General features: G+C 58.8%; 4 protein-coding genes across 4 annotated transcripts; 3 read left to right on the forward strand and 1 right to left on the reverse strand.

The window, feature by feature from the left end:
* The first annotated feature begins 484 nt into the window (after window positions 1–484).
* On the forward strand, window positions 485–2,120 carry PUNSTDRAFT_143828 (TBC-domain-containing protein). Its single transcript, XM_007384032.1, has 8 exons — window positions 485–760; window positions 814–950; window positions 1,033–1,121; window positions 1,172–1,350; window positions 1,404–1,494; window positions 1,553–1,700; window positions 1,758–1,971; window positions 2,029–2,120. Exons 1-7 carry the CDS (start codon window positions 611–613, stop codon window positions 1,906–1,908), a joined length of 945 nt encoding a protein of 314 aa, XP_007384094.1. The 5' UTR covers window positions 485–610; the 3' UTR covers window positions 1,909–1,971; window positions 2,029–2,120.
* A 2,813-nt stretch (window positions 2,121–4,933) lies between these two features.
* Window positions 4,934–7,299, forward strand: PUNSTDRAFT_143829 (uncharacterized protein). Its single transcript, XM_007384033.1, has 3 exons — window positions 4,934–5,907; window positions 5,974–6,216; window positions 6,281–7,299. The coding sequence occupies exons 1-3, from the start codon at window positions 5,640–5,642 to the stop codon at window positions 6,901–6,903; spliced, it is 1,134 nt and encodes a 377-aa protein (XP_007384095.1). The 5' UTR covers window positions 4,934–5,639; the 3' UTR covers window positions 6,904–7,299.
* Window positions 7,300–10,893: 3,594 nt separating this feature from the next.
* Window positions 10,894–16,448, forward strand: PUNSTDRAFT_44745 (uncharacterized protein; the record flags this gene model as incomplete). The annotated part of the gene is given in 7 exon segments (XM_007384034.1): window positions 10,894–11,172; window positions 11,227–11,361; window positions 11,411–11,936; window positions 11,956–11,978; window positions 12,316–12,445; window positions 12,496–13,916; window positions 13,965–16,448. 7 exon segments carry the CDS (start codon window positions 10,894–10,896, stop codon window positions 16,446–16,448), a joined length of 4,998 nt encoding a protein of 1,665 aa, XP_007384096.1.
* A 159-nt stretch (window positions 16,449–16,607) lies between these two features.
* Window positions 16,608–17,728, reverse strand: PUNSTDRAFT_44746 (uncharacterized protein; the record flags this gene model as incomplete). Its single annotated transcript, XM_007384035.1, has 2 exons — window positions 16,608–17,203; window positions 17,260–17,728. The coding sequence occupies 2 exons, from the start codon at window positions 17,726–17,728 to the stop codon at window positions 16,608–16,610; spliced, it is 1,065 nt and encodes a 354-aa protein (XP_007384097.1).
* Window positions 17,729–17,958: the final 230 nt, after the last annotated feature.

Genomic DNA, 17,958 nt, shown 5'->3' on the forward strand with positions numbered 1-17,958 from the left:
GGATGAATGGTGCGTGGTCCCAACGCACCGAGGGTTCTATCAGACTGCAGAAGGCGAGCTGCGCTGCGGCAGTGAATGGAGAACGTCGGTGATCGGAAGCCCTCTGCCCACCTTGCCCAGCTCGGCCGGAAAACTTCGCACATACATGTTCATAATAGGCGGAAGCGCGATAAACGATCGTGTGTTCGACATGCTCAAGACACGCGGTTATCAAGGTTGGGCTGCGATAATCTTCGGCATTCAAGAAGGACGAGTTCATAGATGCGAGCCTGATAGACTCCAGAGCTCCAGTCACGCTGACGTGCCGTCACTGTCGATCGTAGGATCGTGCATGAGGTTCCTGGAGGCGATTCCGACGAAGAAGTCGTCGTTCAAGATGAAGGAGAGCTGGAAAATGCCGTACGTGTACTGATACCCGCTCGTTTCACGTGACGGACTTTTGGCTGTATCGGCGTTGACTCCTCTGTTCCGTTATACGCGGTCCCTCGTCTCCATCGAGGGAGGTTGACGCGGACGATCCACGCGATTGCCGTGAAACTGAACGCGACCGGGAGGCTTGACCGCTCCTCTGACAAGATTGCTCGTACACTGCTGTTTCATTGCGGAGACTATGTCGTCGGCGGCGGCTACCGCCCACTCGTTCAATAAAATACTCGCTCTCCCAAAGCTAGCCTCTAAGCACAGGACTACCGCAGACATCGACGAGGCTATCAAGAAACTCAGACGCTTGATTCTAGTGGAAGGCATCCCTTCAGCCATAGTGCGTAGGCAATGAGTATAGCCAACCATGCACAGCTTGACGATGCTCCATAGGATCCTACACTACGGCCGCGGATATGGAAGATCCTACTGGGGCTAGGCCCCGATGATATACCCGCAGACCTCTTCCTGTACTACGTTGGTCGCGGACCATGTGAAGTACGCGAGAAAATCAGGAACGACACGTTCAGGTGAGTATCTTGTCGTGGCCACGGAAATGTCTGCCGGTATGCTTGCGTACATGCCAGTTTACGGATGTCATATTCGTTACAGGACGTTGGCCACGGACCGCGGCTTCAAGGAACGTGTGCGTGAAGACATGCTGGTTCGGCTCCTTGATGCCTTCGTTTGGCGCTCGCAAGGTGAGATCAGGCCTTTGCGTCGCGAAATGTCCGCCTGAGTTGCTACCCAGATCGTCCTGAACAAGCCCTTGGTTTCACTTACGTCCAAGGCATGAACGTCCTCGCCGCACCTTTCTTGTACACCTTGCCGTCCGAAGTCGAGGCATTCTTCTGCTTTGCCAAGTTCATAGAGGAATCATGTCCCTTGTATGTTCAACCGACGCTAGAGGGTGTCCATCGCGGCTTGAAGGTGCGTGGGATGCGCATGCGTAGTTTAGCGCGTTGCTGACGGGGAGTGCACAGTTACTGGATCGTTGCCTGAAGATCGTCGACCCTGAGCTGTATGCATACCTTCGGTCTAAAAGGCTTTCTGCTGAGATCTATGCCTTCCCATGTGAGATCGCCGCAAAGTGTTGTGGAACGGATGCTGACCTCCATTCCCTTTCCATCAGCTGTACTGACCCTATGCGCTTGCACTCCTCCCCTCGATCAAGTCCTTCAGCTATGGGACTTCCTGCTCGCATTCGGCGTCCACCTGAACATACTCTGTGTGATCGCGCAGTTACTTCTCATCCGAGATGATGTGATGGCGTGCCCATCGTGGGTGTTTCAGCCTTACCACCGCTCTTAGATTGCTAAGAATATCACATTGATCAGGCCTATGCGAATGCTCCGGACATTCCCCCCGTTAGATGCTCAGCCGGTTATAGGCATCGCGGTGACCCTTGTGCGGGATCTCCCTCCAGAGTTGTATGACGAGCTCGTTAGGCATCCATACGAGCTTCGCGGGAACGAAGGGGGACGCTAGTTCGCTGTCTCGTGTGGATCGCTCAAGAAAGTTGTCGATACTCTACTGCTATCTCGCTGTCAGGTCAGTCGCTCCCTGACCCGCATTGACTGCCGAACTGACTCGATAAATTTGTACTAGTCGCTGTCGTTTCCGGAATCATGTATTCATAGCCGTGGTCATGTTGTGTATTCCCTAGCCGTTTCTCTTGGTATTGGATCATCTGATGTTATTCACGAGCGACACCCTTACGATAGCGAGTAAGTCGACCCCCTCTCTGTGCTACGCCGGCACTCTGCTCATTCGCACATCAGGACTCGTGCAAATACTCCGCGAAACCGCTTCAACGAAAACGCGCTGGGCGAATGTCATCAGGCATGGCGAAGTCCACTTTGCTCCTCATGTATATCAACGAGCACCGGACTGGCCAAAGCGGCGACTCCATCGCCCCAGACGTCGAGAAATTGTGAGTTCGAGTGGTGCCATTCGTCTATTCTGTGATCTAGGGTCCAAAGAGCGAGGGCGTTCCCTTCGTGCCCCAATTAGCGTCGTGGCGCGCAGAGCGTTCTCGGCCCTCCACTTTACCCGACCGAGCGCATATCTTGCTTCGTGCGTCCGACTCGCCTTGTGGCGCCGTTCCGACGTTCGAGCGTTCACACATCCTTCTCAGGGTTTGGGCGAGGTCGTTACCCCTTCGGGCCAGAAGCGTGGCCACAGCTCTGAAGCGGATGGGCGCGCCAATGCCTCGTTTGGTACCAATGGCGGTCTTGCCTTACGTCGTTGAGCGCAGCTGCGCCGCCGGCTGGGCCACGAGCTGGCACAGTTAACCCGGCTTTTGGCGCACGCCTCTGCATCTGGCATGCGTACATCTCGTTGGACGTTACCTTGTCTCGCAACAGCGGTATTAGGCATCAAGTTGCGGATACTCGAGCACTCACGCGCCCCGATGGCGTTCCGGGACGTTCCTCACGCGACTGATTTTGCTCACAACATCCGGTAGCTAGCGTTGGCATGTCCCGTTCAGAAAGCGGAAGGACGCCAGTCCGAAGTCGCCATCAAGCTCTACCATCTCCAGCTTCTGGTCTATGTCGGACAAGTGGGCCCGAGACCTCGGGTGCGCGATGGCGTCTCGGATCTCGAGAGGAGGAGGTTTGTATGCCGAGCTCGCATCGACATCCGACATGACCTGGAGCGATCCCGACCACCAACCAGGGAGCGCCCTTCTCTTCGATATGCCTTGGGTTTGAACGAAAACGTCGTCTGGAGAGGAGATAACCTACGTTGGCGTCGGTGCGACCAGTGAGACGCTCCTCGGACTAGTCTTTCTTGGCTGTCGGGCTGGCAGTAAGGTTAGGATGATTGTGACAAATCCTATCCACAACCGAAACGCACCTTTGTTCGCAGTCACACTCGCGCTTTGTGTGCTGTGGAGCTGGAGTGCGGCAAATCAAGGAAGGGAAATCATCTCCGCGTACGCTGCTGTGCTCCACGCTGGATCACACACCTTCTCCCAGCGAGCCTGAAAGGCGTCCGTACCATCAAGTGGTACCCTGTCGCGGGAGCGCGAATTGCCTTGCTCGATCATCACCTGAAACGGCTTCGTCGAAGAAAATAGACAAAGCACAGCTCACGAAGGATGATTATCGACGAATGTGTAGTCTCTTATGCCAACCGGACCCATTAGCCATCGACGAGGCGGGCACTGCCTCACGCGACAGCCGTTCGTGATGGGCATGTTCGCTGGCTCTTGCAGGCGGGTGGAGGCGAGTGGATTGTTTCGTACGTCAAACAAGGGCCGGCGACGCTCATGAGAGAAACAGGTCTCCATTGCCAGCGGCTTGCGTTTTAACGCATGAAAGTACGGGTCCAGAGGTTCAGGAAGATGAAGACCCCGTCCGCCCGTTAACGCCGTGGAGCAACGCACTGGGGCGAGGTCGCCGGTGGGATATTTCTTCCAAGGGGACGAGGGTCGCAGACTGCTGCGGGCAAGTTTCGCCAGGGTTTCACGCATGATTACGGCCCATCTCCCTTCCCGTCATCCGGAGCAATTTTTCTCGTTCGCCTGTGCGTCACCCTGCGCTATGAATTCTCGTGCAGGCCAGGTCCCGACGTTTCGGCGCTCGTAGCAATGGGTGTGCAATGCCGGCAATGTGCAACGGTCGAAGCGCTGGCGAGCGCGCGGCCGCATCGCCGGCATCGTCTTCTCGAAGCGCTTTCGAGGCGCGCGATTACTCGTTGCCATCGTTGTCTAGAACCTGCGGCGGGAGGTCTGGACCGCCGCGGTGTGGGGTACCCGTCCATGCTCCCCCGCCCCGCCTCGAGGCAAAGCGACCTCGACTTGATTTGCCTCGACGTCACACGCCCAATTGTATGGTGCAGAGGTTTTATGCGATCGCGACGGTCCACGCGCTCACGGGTGGACGTCTGCTCGGTTCAATGGCAAGGCGGGGTACGTGATATAGCACCACCGCGCCGTACGCGCGCTCCCTTTTGATCACAGATCCGGGTCCAAAATGAAAATCTCTGCTCGGATACGTTGGACCAAAATTGCCGACGGTGCCGCGATCGCCCGGGCACCCCAATTTGCAAACCAGGCAGGGCCTTTTACGCAGCGTCACCGCGTCCGCGCGCGAGAGCACGAGCAAGACGAGGTCCGTCCGGTCAACAGCAGGGCCTTCCTGATGGCCTATGTTAGCGCCTTGATGTATACCGTACGCTTGCGACCTATCCATGTCACGAAACGAGACGTGATGGCGCGGGTCGTGGAGGATAAAACCCCCATTTTTGTTAGTCGTTACTCTATAAGGCGAGGAGTCGTGGCAGGTTTCTGATCGCGCGAAGGGGACGACGATCTCGAGAACCGCTGGCATCTCCAGGAACCACGCCCGTTATGGGAGCGTCATCGTCTTTCGGTCGGACTGACCGGCATCTTAGATCCCCTCGGTAGAATGGGGTTTGTTACCGGGTCACCCTGATGGTCACCCGTGAGTGGTGTGTTACGTCGTCGGGTGGTCACGCTGGCTTCGCTCGGTTTGATCGCGCCACCGCGACGTTTCTATTTTCGTAGGTCTGGCGCGCCTCGTTGGACCCATGAGGCTCGGGCTATCGTGTCGCTGGACTTACTGTGCTTACTCGCGCTCTCTCCGTATCTCGAGCTGCACAGAGTGTGGCGCCAGAGGGTATGATGCCATCCGCCCTCATCTCCGGGGATCCACGGGGGGTGGGCAAGGGCCTTATCGTGCGGGCACGGGGGCGCGCTCTCTGCGCTCCCGCACGTCCCAAAGACGGCAGGCCACGCGCGGAGCACGTTGCGGTCGCGGAAGGCAGCCGGCAGAGGTCGCACGATAGGCCTCGGGATTACTGCAATGGCCAGGACGCGGTGGGGTTCTCGGATACGTCGTGCTGCCACCTACTGGATCCGCTGCCAGCGCAGGAGAACGACCCGGGCCCAGAGCCCCTCGGCAATGCCACGACGGCAGCCTATTACCTCTTGTCCCTCCGCGTGCAAGGGGCTGATGCATCGACCAGCCTTGGGCCATTCATAACTCATCATCCACGCCATCCGCGGAAGACAGCGATCTCCAGCGCGCGCCTGGACCGTGGAACCCATCGCGACACCCATTATAAGCCCTCCCGTCCGTCCACCGACGCTCCTCTGTGCCGTTGCGCTTGGAGTCTCCTCCTCCCTCTACTGTACAGCCGACCTTCGCGTCCTTAAACAAAACAAAACGAAGCCCAGCCCTTCGCCCCAAATGCCCGCCTATCTCTACAACACCTCTGGCTCGTCGGCCGCCTCTTCTTCGCGCTACAACGTCTACGTCCCCCCCGGCACCGTCTCCTCCTCCCGGTCCGCCAGCAGCCTCGTCAAGCGCAGCACGAGCTGCTCTGCCCCGGGCACCCCGGCCCCGTCGTGCTACGCCCTCTACCCGGCAAGTTACTCGAAGGAGAACTGCTCGATCCGGGGGGTCGAACCCAGCCGGCGGTATCACCGGTCGTCCAGTCGCAGGACTCGCGAGCCAGGTCGGTTTACCCTCGCTCGACGCGTGCACGAGTCGCCTCGGCTCATCATCGCCTTCGTCTTTGCAGAGCAGAATTACTACGTCTCGGCCGTTCAGTACAGCCCCTCGAGCGCGTCCGTCACGAGCGCGTCGTCCTCCCGCCAAAGTCGCTCGACGGACGCCAAGCCGCTCAAGTCGTCCTTCCGGAGATCGCACTCGGCGGACAAGCACGTCCACTTTCCCGACCAGCGACCGGCCGCGCCCCAGCGTCCCGTGCTCAAGCAAAGCCACACATGGCACGCCGGAGATTTCCAAAGCACCCCTCGCGATTGTGAGTTTTATTGAGAACGCGCGCGCGCACGGGTTCACCCAAGCTCACGATTATCCCTCCCCAGATGCCGTCCATGTTCCGCTCGACCATGCGTCTCATCATGCGCCAAAACCGCCCACGACGTCCTCGACCCCGCTCGTCGACATGCACCCGCTCTTCACGTCCACGCGACTCCACAACGCCCCCATCTCGTACGACATCACCTACGCCCCCTCCGCCTCCTCCGTCCTCGACCGCAAGACGCACGCGCCCGTCGCCGGCGCGACCCTCGCCCAGCCCGCGACCGAGCCCGCCGTCCCGGTGACGTCCCGGCTCGTCCTCACCTCGCACAAGTTCCCCTGGGCCGTGGTCGTGAACCCGTCCAGCGCCGGCGGCCGGCACACCCACACCTCGCGCTCGACGCCCATCACCAACCTCGACGTCCTCCACGCCGTGCACTCCACCCTCGCCAAGCGCGTCACCGCCGAGGAGTGGAACTCGCTCGGGGCGGACAGCATGGTCCAGCGCAAGGTCCGGAAGGCGTACGAGAAGCGCTGCAAGAAGCTCGGCGGCGGCTGGGAGGGCGGCGTCCGCCGCATCGACTGGCTCCACGGCAAGACCCGCCTCGCCGGCGTCGAGGTCGACAAGAACGCCGGCGCCGGCGCCTCCGGCGTCTGTCGCCTCGTCTTCGCGAGTCCCAAGGACTGATGAACGATCGCTCTCTCTCTCTGCTCTCTCGGGCGGGCATACACACGCCATGCACCTGTTTTTGTTTTCCCCTCGCTTTGTTGGCATTTCCCCCTCTTGCATCGGGTGTTCTCTCTCCTCGGCAGTACATAAGCGTCGCTCCGCGTACTCTCGCGTCACCCGGATGTGGGGCGCGTTCTGGCGGAGCCCGCAAAGGTTTGCGATTTCGGACTGGGCTCGGGACTATTTACTTGTGTACCATATGACGGCCCCCCACCTCACCCGCGATGTTGTTGTTTTTTTCACGATTCCAACGACTTACTACTACGAATCGTTATGGCTGTAGCCTGCTGTACTCTAGCATCCGCCCTATACGGCAGCATTTTTGTATATATAGTCACATTATGGAAACCAAACACTCCTTTGCGCGCAACACGTACTCGAATCCCGCTTTCTGGGGCGACGCGCAAACGACAAAAACCCCGGAATACGTTCCTTCACATTCACATGGTGCAGCAGTGCGCGAAAACAGGACCTGTTTACTCCATGCGTCGAGCCTCATGACCGCAATAAATCGCACCGAAAACTGGGGTACACAGAAGGTGCCGACGTTCACGGACGTAAAGCCCGTTCATCGCCCCTCGCTGGCTGTAATGCTCTCACAAAGAAGACAGGGAAAAGGGGGGGTTATGTAGTCACCACGCTTTGCACTTTGTACGACACGATGTCAGCGACGTGCCTCTCATCTGACCTGGCGTCCTGACAGGACGAAAACGCTGATAACAGTTTGAGGGACATTGGCTCTATTCAGTCCGAGACCCCCCGTTACAAGCACACGTATTACCACCATCCACGCAGTTCGGCCCACCCATTCAGTCTCTCACTTCATATGTGGCGCAAGTTGCGCATTCCCCGACCGCGCGTCACACGGCAGTTGGGACGCGCCGAGTAGCAACGCCAGAAGCTGTTTCGGCCAGGAGGGAGCTTATTTCCGGCAATCTTTGACCGAGCTATCCTCGTCGAGGTCGGACGTCAGCGATCCCCAGGGTTCTTCGCGTCATCCAACAAGTGCTTCTGGCATGTTAGGGTTTCACCCAGAAGGCCCTGTCCGGCAAGCTCGAGAGAACGGGCGGGCACGCGTCACTACCGCGGGGTCGCACGCGTCTTTGATAGCGAGCTGCGCAAGCGTCCAACGCCATGGCGCGAAACGCGGCGGAAGTCATGTTCCTCTCCTACGAAGATGCTGATGGCGGGTCGCCGGGGTCTGGGTCCGCCCTCCGCAGCTGCCGTTCTGCCCAATGATGATGAGGATAGTTCGAGGAGGACGGAGATAAGCGCCAGGGAGAGCTATGAATGTCGTTCATCTCCCGTCGCTGCTTCGCAGCCGAATTAGTTTAACCTTAGAGGTCAGCGCGGACGCACGTTCGAGCACCGTCATCCCTTTTGCGGTAACTTTATCAGACTCGGGCGCTGAGTCAGTGTCCTAGGAGATCTGGCTTCGGATTCGTCGCGGCCCTGTCCGTTCCCAGTCGCGCCGTGAATACGGGCGGTTCGCGACGCGTCTCATGCCCGACTCCAACGCGGTCAGGGTGTTCGCGACCTGGATCGTGCTTCGGAAAGATAAGGTACGCAAACATAGCGCCTACGACGTCATGGTCGCGAACGTCGGTAGCTGTGCCTAAGGATCCCTATAAGGAAATATGGACGGTTATCCAGTGCCGCCGGCTCGAAAAGTGAGAGAATACGTACCAGTTGGGCTCTCCGCGTGCTGGACAACATGAAACCGCAGATAACCTTGGATAGAGTCTACGAGGACAGGTACGCGTCGTTCCCTCAGTCCCAAGCAGAGCCTTGAGTGAGAGTATCTGCGAGCGGTCCCTTGTGTGATACTGCAGGACCAGAGACGCTACAACGGAAGACAGCCTGCGACATCCCACACTCCATGCCCCCAGCATGAGCATAACAGCTCGCCTTGCGCGTTGACCTAGAGAATTGTCATATGATTGTGTGCTCAGGAAGCAAACGCTTTCATCACTCACGGATCCGCGACATAGAGGGCCTGAATTCTGCAATATAGACACCGATTGCATCTTCATGTGCAGCATCCGGATGACGGGACTGCGTTCCGTTCGCGTAAACGTTGGTCAAGCTTGAGCATGCTCGTGGAGACCGTCGCCACGCTCAACCCATGCGAAACAACTCTAGATAGACGTTCCAGGCGGCTTGGAGGACGACGTGCGAACGTACGGTCCTTGTCGGGCTTCTGGCCGAAGCATATTGATAGCCTACACACAGCAAACGTCCATGAACCACGATTGCAACAGCATGTCCTGGCTTCTGGCAAAAATTGTCGGCTACATGGGCGTACTATCGGGCCCATCGATCCTCTATCCGCATTAACCTTGTCTGCGCGAATTGACAACTGCTGCGCATCCTGAAGAGAAGGGGGCGGACATTGAGGGGAGCGTCATCAGAGCGACGCATGTCGAGACCCGTTGATCGCCAGTGCGAATGCCGGCGCGCAGGATCGACGCCGTGCGGACTGGCGCGGCGAGACTGCGGGCGGCGCTTTGGCCAGGCCTTCATTGCGCATGGCGACGGTGCGCCATCTCCGAGGAAGAAGCTCCCACGCTCTGAGACGTGCAGCGAGGCGACAATAATCTTTACCGAGTCGTGGCGCCGTCCCGAGCTCTGGGTTTTGACCTAAAGCGGCTAATGGCGGGAGGGGGGAAGGGTGTGGCGGGAGGCAAAAGAGGTAAACGCGCCTTGCACGTGCAGCGCGCCTGCAGGGACCGCAATTCCCACGCCGCTTTTCATGCTCGGTTCCACCTTGCTCCTGCACTCTTCGCTCTGCTGTTCGGTAATAGAGCACGCGGAGGAACTAGCCAGACTTTGATAGCGCAAATCTACTCCTCGGCGGCTCGGATGAGCGTCTGCGGTCCGATTCCCCATCCAGCTCGCCAGATGCATGCAGAAGGATCAATTCTGTTTGCGTACTCGCACGCAGGGATGGGAATGCATCATCTGCGCGGCAGATACGGATTCACTCTCGTACTCATGCTCTGCATGCTTGATAGGATGGACGGGACGCCCCACCCGAGACCGCCTTTCCAGGGCTTAGGGATGCTGTGAACGCTGATCGTGCTGTGCAGTCACGTCAATGCTATGCGGGTAGCGCAAACGTGCGGGAAAGGCGCTTTGTTCTTGTCTTCGCGATAACAACGATCGGACTGGAGCGATGGGATCCATGCGGCAACCAAAGTGACTGTACGATCGACGGTTCGGCTTATTCTTACGTATCCGGCGAATAAACGCGGTGAGCCTGTATTCCAGCCCTTGTACGCGGTAACGCTACGTATGTTCGTGTCCATGCCATACTAGTTTACGGCTAGCAGCGCCTTGTCTTGGCTCATGGGAACGAAACGGACCTGGCTTGTTCCTCTCCGATTTGCACGACAGCAACGCAGATTGTTCGGTAGCGAACGCAACGCCATAAGCGCCTTGTTCCAGTTGATGCTGGGAGCTGTCGAGCCGGACTCGTAGGCCACGACTCGCACTTCGCCCGGTAACGAATGTTCACGGCCCTTGTGGTTCATCATTGACTCTCGTTAGCATGGCAGCAGCCTGCACAGGCCAAAAACGTTTTGTCGGGGTTCCTGTTACAATCTGTGTGGCGACCAGAAAAAGCTGTAAAGTAAGGCGCGTGGGCAGTCACTGGCGCCTTGCCTCGATACCGACATCGGCCAGGTTTGTCTTGATTATCCACCAGCTGGCAGCCTTGCTCATTATGCTCTAGCCTGCGCAAGGCCAAAAGACGCTTTGTTTCTTCTGGGACTAGGAGCTATTCTGTGAGTATAGAGCTGTAGAGTGGCCTTGTGCGGCCCCCGGAACGCCACATAAAATGGCCCACGTATAAAAGCTCGAGATCGACGCCTCAACTCCGCGGTCAGGTTTCCAGCATCTGGCAACACCAACATCTCTCTTTCTGCTCTTGAAATCCTGTATAGCAACATGGTGATGCCCATGATCTCATCGCCCAAGGCCTTTCTTCAGCCGCGTGGCGCTCACGGTGGTGGTGAAGGTGGCGAAGGGGGACGGGGTGGAAGTGGCGGCTCTGGCGGAGGAGGCGGAGAAGGGAGTGACGGGAGCACGGGTAGGGGGATGCCAGTCGAGGGTTCCACTGGCAGCAAAGGTGTTACAGCGTCCTCTAAATCGAAAGGTGGAGGACACCCCCATAAGCTCGGCAAGAACTCTCCGTTCAAGGGCAGGTTAGCAGGTGGGGGCACCAGGGTATGTTTGAACTATGTCGCGTGGCACGGGTGCGTGCTGACGATTCGCCCTTAGGATGAAATTGTAGGAACCTCGCGGTACGGCAGCGGCTGGCCTTACGGCGGCACTGGCACTTTCGTGGATCAACGACCGCTTCCCTTCATCTTCTGGCCTATCGCGATTCATCATGGATATTATGGGGGCGATATTGTACGTGGCATAATGACCGTTTTATGATGTTGCTCAAGTATGACGACAGTACTACCGGGAGTCTCAGCGACCCGGGGGAAACACCTCGACCATGGCCATACCGTCTCCCGACAATGCCACTGTGATTTACCGCGTCACTGGGGATTACATGTCCGTGAGCGCGATATTCGACGCGCTCGAGCTCAACTGCCTGCCCGGCAACGGTACGTACAGTATCGCAACGTTCGGCGGGTTCAACAACGACAGCGACACGGTCTTCCCAAAACCCGAGCAAGTGGTGCAATGGTATCGCGCCTCGTCTTTTGCGCTCTCGCTGGACGGATACAACAACTCTGCGGCGCTGCAGTCGCGGATGCCGGCCAACTCGACGGATAACTCGACGCTGATTCCGCTAAGCGAGGATACCCCGCTACCGCCCTACATCAACTCGACTTTCCTCACTTGCTTGAACCAAACAATCGCGCAGAACCTACCGCTGATCAATCCGAAACACCATCACCTTTCTGCTGGAGCCGAGACTGGCATCATCTTCGTCGGCTCACTTGTTGGTTTCGTGGCACTGATCCTCTTGTGCTGTAAGTGTTGCCCACGTAGCTACTACTAACGGTGGTAGAGTGGTGTATGGACCTATATCTATGTTATCATGGCGTATGCAGCTAGTAATGTGACCCGATATACCCGTCCTTTCCGAGCTTGCCGTGAACTCTGTTCGCCCGTGTGGCTGTGTCTTCCAAGCGCCCAGAGGCTTCGGCGCTTAGTTTGCGTGCACATTTTTGACGCAACTTAGCCGAGACCGTAGAACCGGCTCGGCCAATTCGCCGTCCCCTGCAAACCTCCTTCTCTGGTCCTGCGACGTGTTGGATGCTCTGAATGAAGAGGATCTCTCGTTACTCTTCCAAGAACCGTTTCTCTCGTTCTCTCCATTCTTCGGCCCCCTCCTCGTGGATTGCTCAGCTCCGCAAGTCGCAGGACCAACCTCGCCAGCATGACCGTCCCAACAGGAACAGACGCGACCTGGAGCTTGAACATTTGTCAAACGAGGTAGCGGAATCTGTGCGCGATGTTTCGAAGACCGACAAACATGGTATGTGCTATCTATCCCTACTTAACGCACGCCCCCTGATCACTATATAGTCCCGCGCAACCCACTAGGTGTCCAGCTGCTGTCGCCAAGTCTACATGAACAGACATTTCGCGACGCCTGGCCCCGTCCTCCTCCCAAACAATATATCCGCATCGCCCGCGAACATCTCGAAGCGCACGGTCTCGACCCCAGTCAGGGGTCGGTCCTCCCCGATGTTTCGTTCACGCTCCCCCCTCTCTGGGGTGACAATATCGACGAGCACTTTCATTTCATCGGCAGCACCATATACCAACCCTGGATCACCATTGCTGAGGATTTCGCCACGGAGAAGCTCCTTCCCAAGCCCGAACACTGGGAGCTGCAGCCGGGGTGGACCAAATATCACTACCGCGAAGACGGATCGAGCTATAGCGAGGCAGTCCCGTACCCGATGCACGACGGCGAAGTGGAGAGAATGCTGGTGTTCGACGTGGAGACGATGCCTGAGTACTCGCCCTATCCCGTCATGGCCTGCGCCGCCACCCAGAATGGGTGGTACGCGTGGATATCACCCTGGCTACTTGGGGAATCAAAAGACCCTCAACATCTCATAACGTTCGGCGAGCCCGGAGAAGAACGCATCATCGTCGGGCACAACGTCTCGTATGACCGTGCTCGCATCGCCGAGGAGTACCGGCTCGAAGGCACCAAGACCCGTTTTGTAGATACGATGTCCCTCCACGTTGCCGTCAAGGGCATTTCCTCCCATCAACGGCCTGCTTGGAACAAGCACCGCAAGGCAAAGGACAAAGCGCGGGAGCAGAGGGAGGAGGCGATGGATACCGTCTTGCAGATGCTGAGGGATGCTAAAGAAGCTGAATTGAAGGCAAAAGGCGAGGAGCGGGAGAGGCTGCGCCAGCTCATAGCTGGTTTTGAGGAGAGCCTGCCCGCGCTGAACCGAGCGATGCAAGAGGACCTCCCCGACGAGGCGGACTCCGGCAATTCGGATGAGGTGGAGACTAAGCGCTGGGAAGACCTCACTTCTGCCAATTCGCTCGCGGACGTCGCTTCTCTATACTGCGGTATCAAGGTCGAGAAGGAGATCCGGAGCGACTTTATGACGCACTCGCGCGAGGAGATCCTGGAGGGCGTTCAGGACTACCTCAACTACTGCGCGAACGACGTGGACGTGACTCACGCCGTGTACTCCAAGGTGCTCCCTGCGTTCCGGGAACGATGTCCGCACCCTGTCTCTTTCGCGGGTATCCTCACCATGGGCTCGAGCTTCCTGCCGGTCAATCAGGAGTGGGAACGGTATCTCGAGAACGCGGAGAGGACGTACAAGGAACTCGATGATGGGGTGAAGAGCCGGCTCGTGGAACTCGCGGAGCAAGCTCGCGGTATGGCGGAGACAGAAGCGTGGAAGGAGAGCCCGTGGTTAAGTCAGCTGGACTGGACTCCGAAGAAGGTGGGCGCTTCCAGAGGAAATGGGGTGCGTCAGACCTGCATTGCTTATCGCTCCTATTGATATTTTCTATAGGCGGTAGCATCTACGTCGCAAACTATGCGGTCTACGGAGCTCGATACCCCAAATATCCCGGAGTCCGACACTCTACCTGCTTGGTACAAGGCAATCATCGAGGACGGCCCAATCTCCAAGAAAGTGCTCAACCTCACCATGCCATACCTTCTTCGACTCCAGCTCGACGGCCGCCCGCTCCGCTACTCGACAACGCGCGGGTGGTATTGTCGGCACCCCGATGGTGAAATCCAGCTCCCGGCAAAGCGCAGAAAGGTGTCGGCGTTCATAGGGCCCACGAATGGGCTGCCGTTGTTTGACAATGGCCGTGTCACATCCGACCGCGAGGGCTACGCTGAGCTTGCGCACGCGCTGGCCAAGGGATATGGATCGCCCATTTACTTGCGGCAGGTCCTGACGATAGCAAAGGAGGCGCTTGCGGCTGGCCCTCCGACTAAACCGCGTTCCGCAGACGACGAAGACGCCGATCCATGGGAGCTGCTCGATTGGACGGCGAATGGACCTAGATCTACCCGAGATTCGAAAAAATCTAAAGAAAAACCTAAAGCTGACAAAGTGGTATATTGGCCCAAGTGGTATTGGGACCTGACCCGGCCCCGCAAGGGCCACCCGCCTGGATCGCTCGATTTGACCGTCAGTAAGCGGATATCTCCCCTCCTTCTCCAGTTGTCGTGGCAAGGCTGGCCGCTCTTCCATTCGCGCGAACATGGGTGGGCGTTCCGGGTGCCGCGGTCCGTTGCCTACAAGCCTGCGCGGACGTCGACACCGCTATACTTTGCTCACCAGGCGGATGCGAAGTTGGGCGATATGGCCTGCGAATTCGTGTTTTACAAGATGCCGCACAAGGACGGAGAGGAGGCGAACGTAGGCAATCCATTAGGGAAGACGTTCATGAAGTACGCGCAGGACGGAACGATGACGAGCCCCAGCGACGCAGCCAAAGACGCGTTGGACATGAACGGGCAATGCAGCTACTGGATCAGTGCGCGCGACCGGATACTGAACCAGATTGTGGTTTGGCAGGATGCGAAGCGGGAGCTCGGATTCCCGACGTCCGGTGAGGATGAGAAGTGGGGCGTCATTCTGCCGCAGATGGTGACGATGGGCACGGTGACGCGGCGGGCCATGGAGCGCACGTGGCTGACGGCGTCGAACGCGAAGAAGAACCGGGTCGGGTCGGAGCTGAAGGCCATGGTGCGCGCCCCGCCAGGATACGCTATCGTGGGCGCGGATGTGGATTCGGAGGAGCTGTGGATCGCGAGCGTGCTCGGGGACGCGCAGTTTGGGATGCATGGCGCGACCGCGCTCGGGTGGATGACACTCGAGGGCACGAAGGCGGCGGGAACGGACCTGCACTCAAAGACGGCGTCGATCCTCGGCATCTCGCGCGACCAGGCGAAGGTGTTCAACTACTCGCGCATTTACGGTGCGGGCATGCGACACGCGGTGCAGCTGCTGTTGCAGAACAGTGCCGGCATGAGCGTGGAGAAGGCCCAGGAGCTCGCGACCGAGCTGTACGCGCGTACGAAGGGGAAGAACACGCACCGGAAGGACCTATTCGGCCGCAAGTTCTGGTACGGCGGGACGGAGAGTGTGGTATTCAACAAGCTCGAGGCGGTCGCGCTTGCAGACGTCCCTCAGACGCCCGCGCTCGGATGTGGCGTGACGGATGCGCTCACGAAGGCGTACCTCACCGAGGGCTTCGGGACGGACTACATGACGAGTCGAATCAACTGGGTCGTGCAGTCCTCCGGAGTGGATTACCTGCATATGCTCATCGTCGCGATGGAGCACCTCATGCGCGACTTCAACATCCGTGCGCGGTACCTCATCAGCGTCCATGACGAGCTGCGGTACTTGGTCAAGGAGGAGGACAAGTATCGCGCGGCGCTCGCGTTGCAGATTGCGCACTTATGGACGCGCACTATGTTCGCATACCGGCTCGGGTTGGATGACCTCCCGCAGGGGGTGGCATTCTTCAGCGCGGTGGACGTGGACAAGGTGCTGAGGAAGGAGGTGGACATGCCGTGCGTGACGCCGAGCCAACCGAACCCGATCCCGCCGGGAGAGAGCCTGAGCATCGTGGACGTGCTGAAGAAGACGGACGGCGGGTCTCTATACCCCGGGGGGCCAATGCCGTCTCCGGAGGAATGGGCAGACGAGAATCGAGACTTGACGGTGCGGATGATCTTGAACGCCACCAATTACGTCCCGCCGAATACCATGCAACACCGGGCGGAGAGCGCGTACTTCTTGCGCGCCCAAACAACGTCAGAGTTAGCAGAAGTGCGGATGCTCGCGCGGCAGGCGCAGCGGCGAGCCGACCCGACGAAGTCGTCGTCGACCGGTAAACGGAAGGCGAGCCAGACTAGGAGGTCGGCGGGCGACAAGAAGGTGCTCTCGGTTGTGAACGTGCTGGAGGTGCCCGAGCTGGTGGACTTGACGGAGCGGTATTTGGCGTGGCAGGGGGAACACCGGGTGTAACACTATTCATTCGTATTTCCGGTATATATGCATATAGTCAGTATAATGTCCGTCGATTGCTTGTTTTGCACATTGCTATAAATTACATTAGTCGGTGTTGGTACGTTAGGACTACGCGTGAATATGATGAAAGCATCTCTCTTTCATTCCTGTCCGTCTTTAACCGTCTTTGACGATGAATGTTTCGGTCCATTTCTCCTTCTTCTTCGGTGTAGGTGATTCCGGCCGGCAGCGGTCGCGGGTCGTGGTGTGCAACCACCACTCAGAAGGGGAGCGCATCTCCAACCCGCGAAACCAACGGTGGTTACCAAAGACATCGCGCATGAGATACGGCGTGTCACCGAACGCTGGGGCTTTTATCATGGAACCCATGCGTCGCTGATGCTCGGCGGCGACGGCGTGTCGTGTACGATATCCAAGGGCTTGGTACTCCCCTACGGTGAGACGCTGCGTCTGAAGGAAGGAGGCGAGCTCGAGCAGGAGCAGGCGAAGGTCGATCGCGCGGGGGCGCGGCGTGGCTAGGTCGAACGCAAGGGAGGGCGCGCAGGCTAGCCGGATGCGGATCGAGCGGAGGGGCGGGGCAAAGGCGGGGGTGGCAAGCTCCAGGGAGGCGAGCGGGATGAGGGCCGAGGAGGTGAGGGCCGAGAGCGAGGCAGCGTCGAGCGGTGCGGTGAGGTCCCAGAGAAGCTCGGGATACTGGTGCTCGGCGTGAAGCGCGAGCGCGGGATGGACGAGCGGAAAGGTCGGGTCGCACGCTGTGCCGCGCAGTGAGAGGTCATCCGGGTGGGCGGAGGGGGTCGGGGGGACGTACGTGCGCGCATCTGGGCTTTGGTGTACGCGGCGAACGCGGGATCGTCGTTGGCGTGGGCGACGGACTCGGGGACGTCTGCAAAGAACGGGCTCGCGCCGGAGGTAGTGTGCACGCCGCCGTGGAGACGGACGCCAGATTCGGGAGACCAGGCGGGGAGAAAGCCGAATGGGTGGCCGCACGCGTCCTGCTCGTCGCGCGTACGGAGAGACCGACGATGCGCCGGTTCGAACGAACGCCAGAGAGCGTCCGGGTCGTCATGCGCGAGTGGGGCATATACCCAGCCGGGCGGCGGAGAATAGTACGGCCATTGGGCATAATGCAGGTCGCGTGGGAGGGGCGGCGAGGGTGGCGATGGAGGGCGGGCGACGGTCGCGGAGGACGGGCGTCGGGCGCTCGGCGGGCGGGCGTCGGGGGAGGCGAGGGGGATCTGGGTGGATGTGCTGGACTGGACGGCGATGCTGGGGCTCATCGTCGAGGACGCTGGGACGGGAGAGCCATCCTCTGCGAGCCGTGGACGAGCACAGACGGCAAAGGGCTAATCTCGTGGCGGTGTCTGCTTTATCCGTTTTCTCAGCATACTTCACCGACCGAGTCTGTTAACGTACCACACCAAGCAGTGTCTGTGAATAAAGCCCTGTCGGGTGCGTCAGTTTTGCAGACACATTACTAGGGGCCATCTCTTTCCTGCACTCACAGGCT

The sequence above is a fragment of the Punctularia strigosozonata genome (genome assembly GCF_000264995.1).
Source record: "Punctularia strigosozonata HHB-11173 SS5 unplaced genomic scaffold PUNSTscaffold_7, whole genome shotgun sequence".
NCBI classification, from domain to species: domain Eukaryota; kingdom Fungi; phylum Basidiomycota; class Agaricomycetes; order Corticiales; family Punctulariaceae; genus Punctularia; species Punctularia strigosozonata.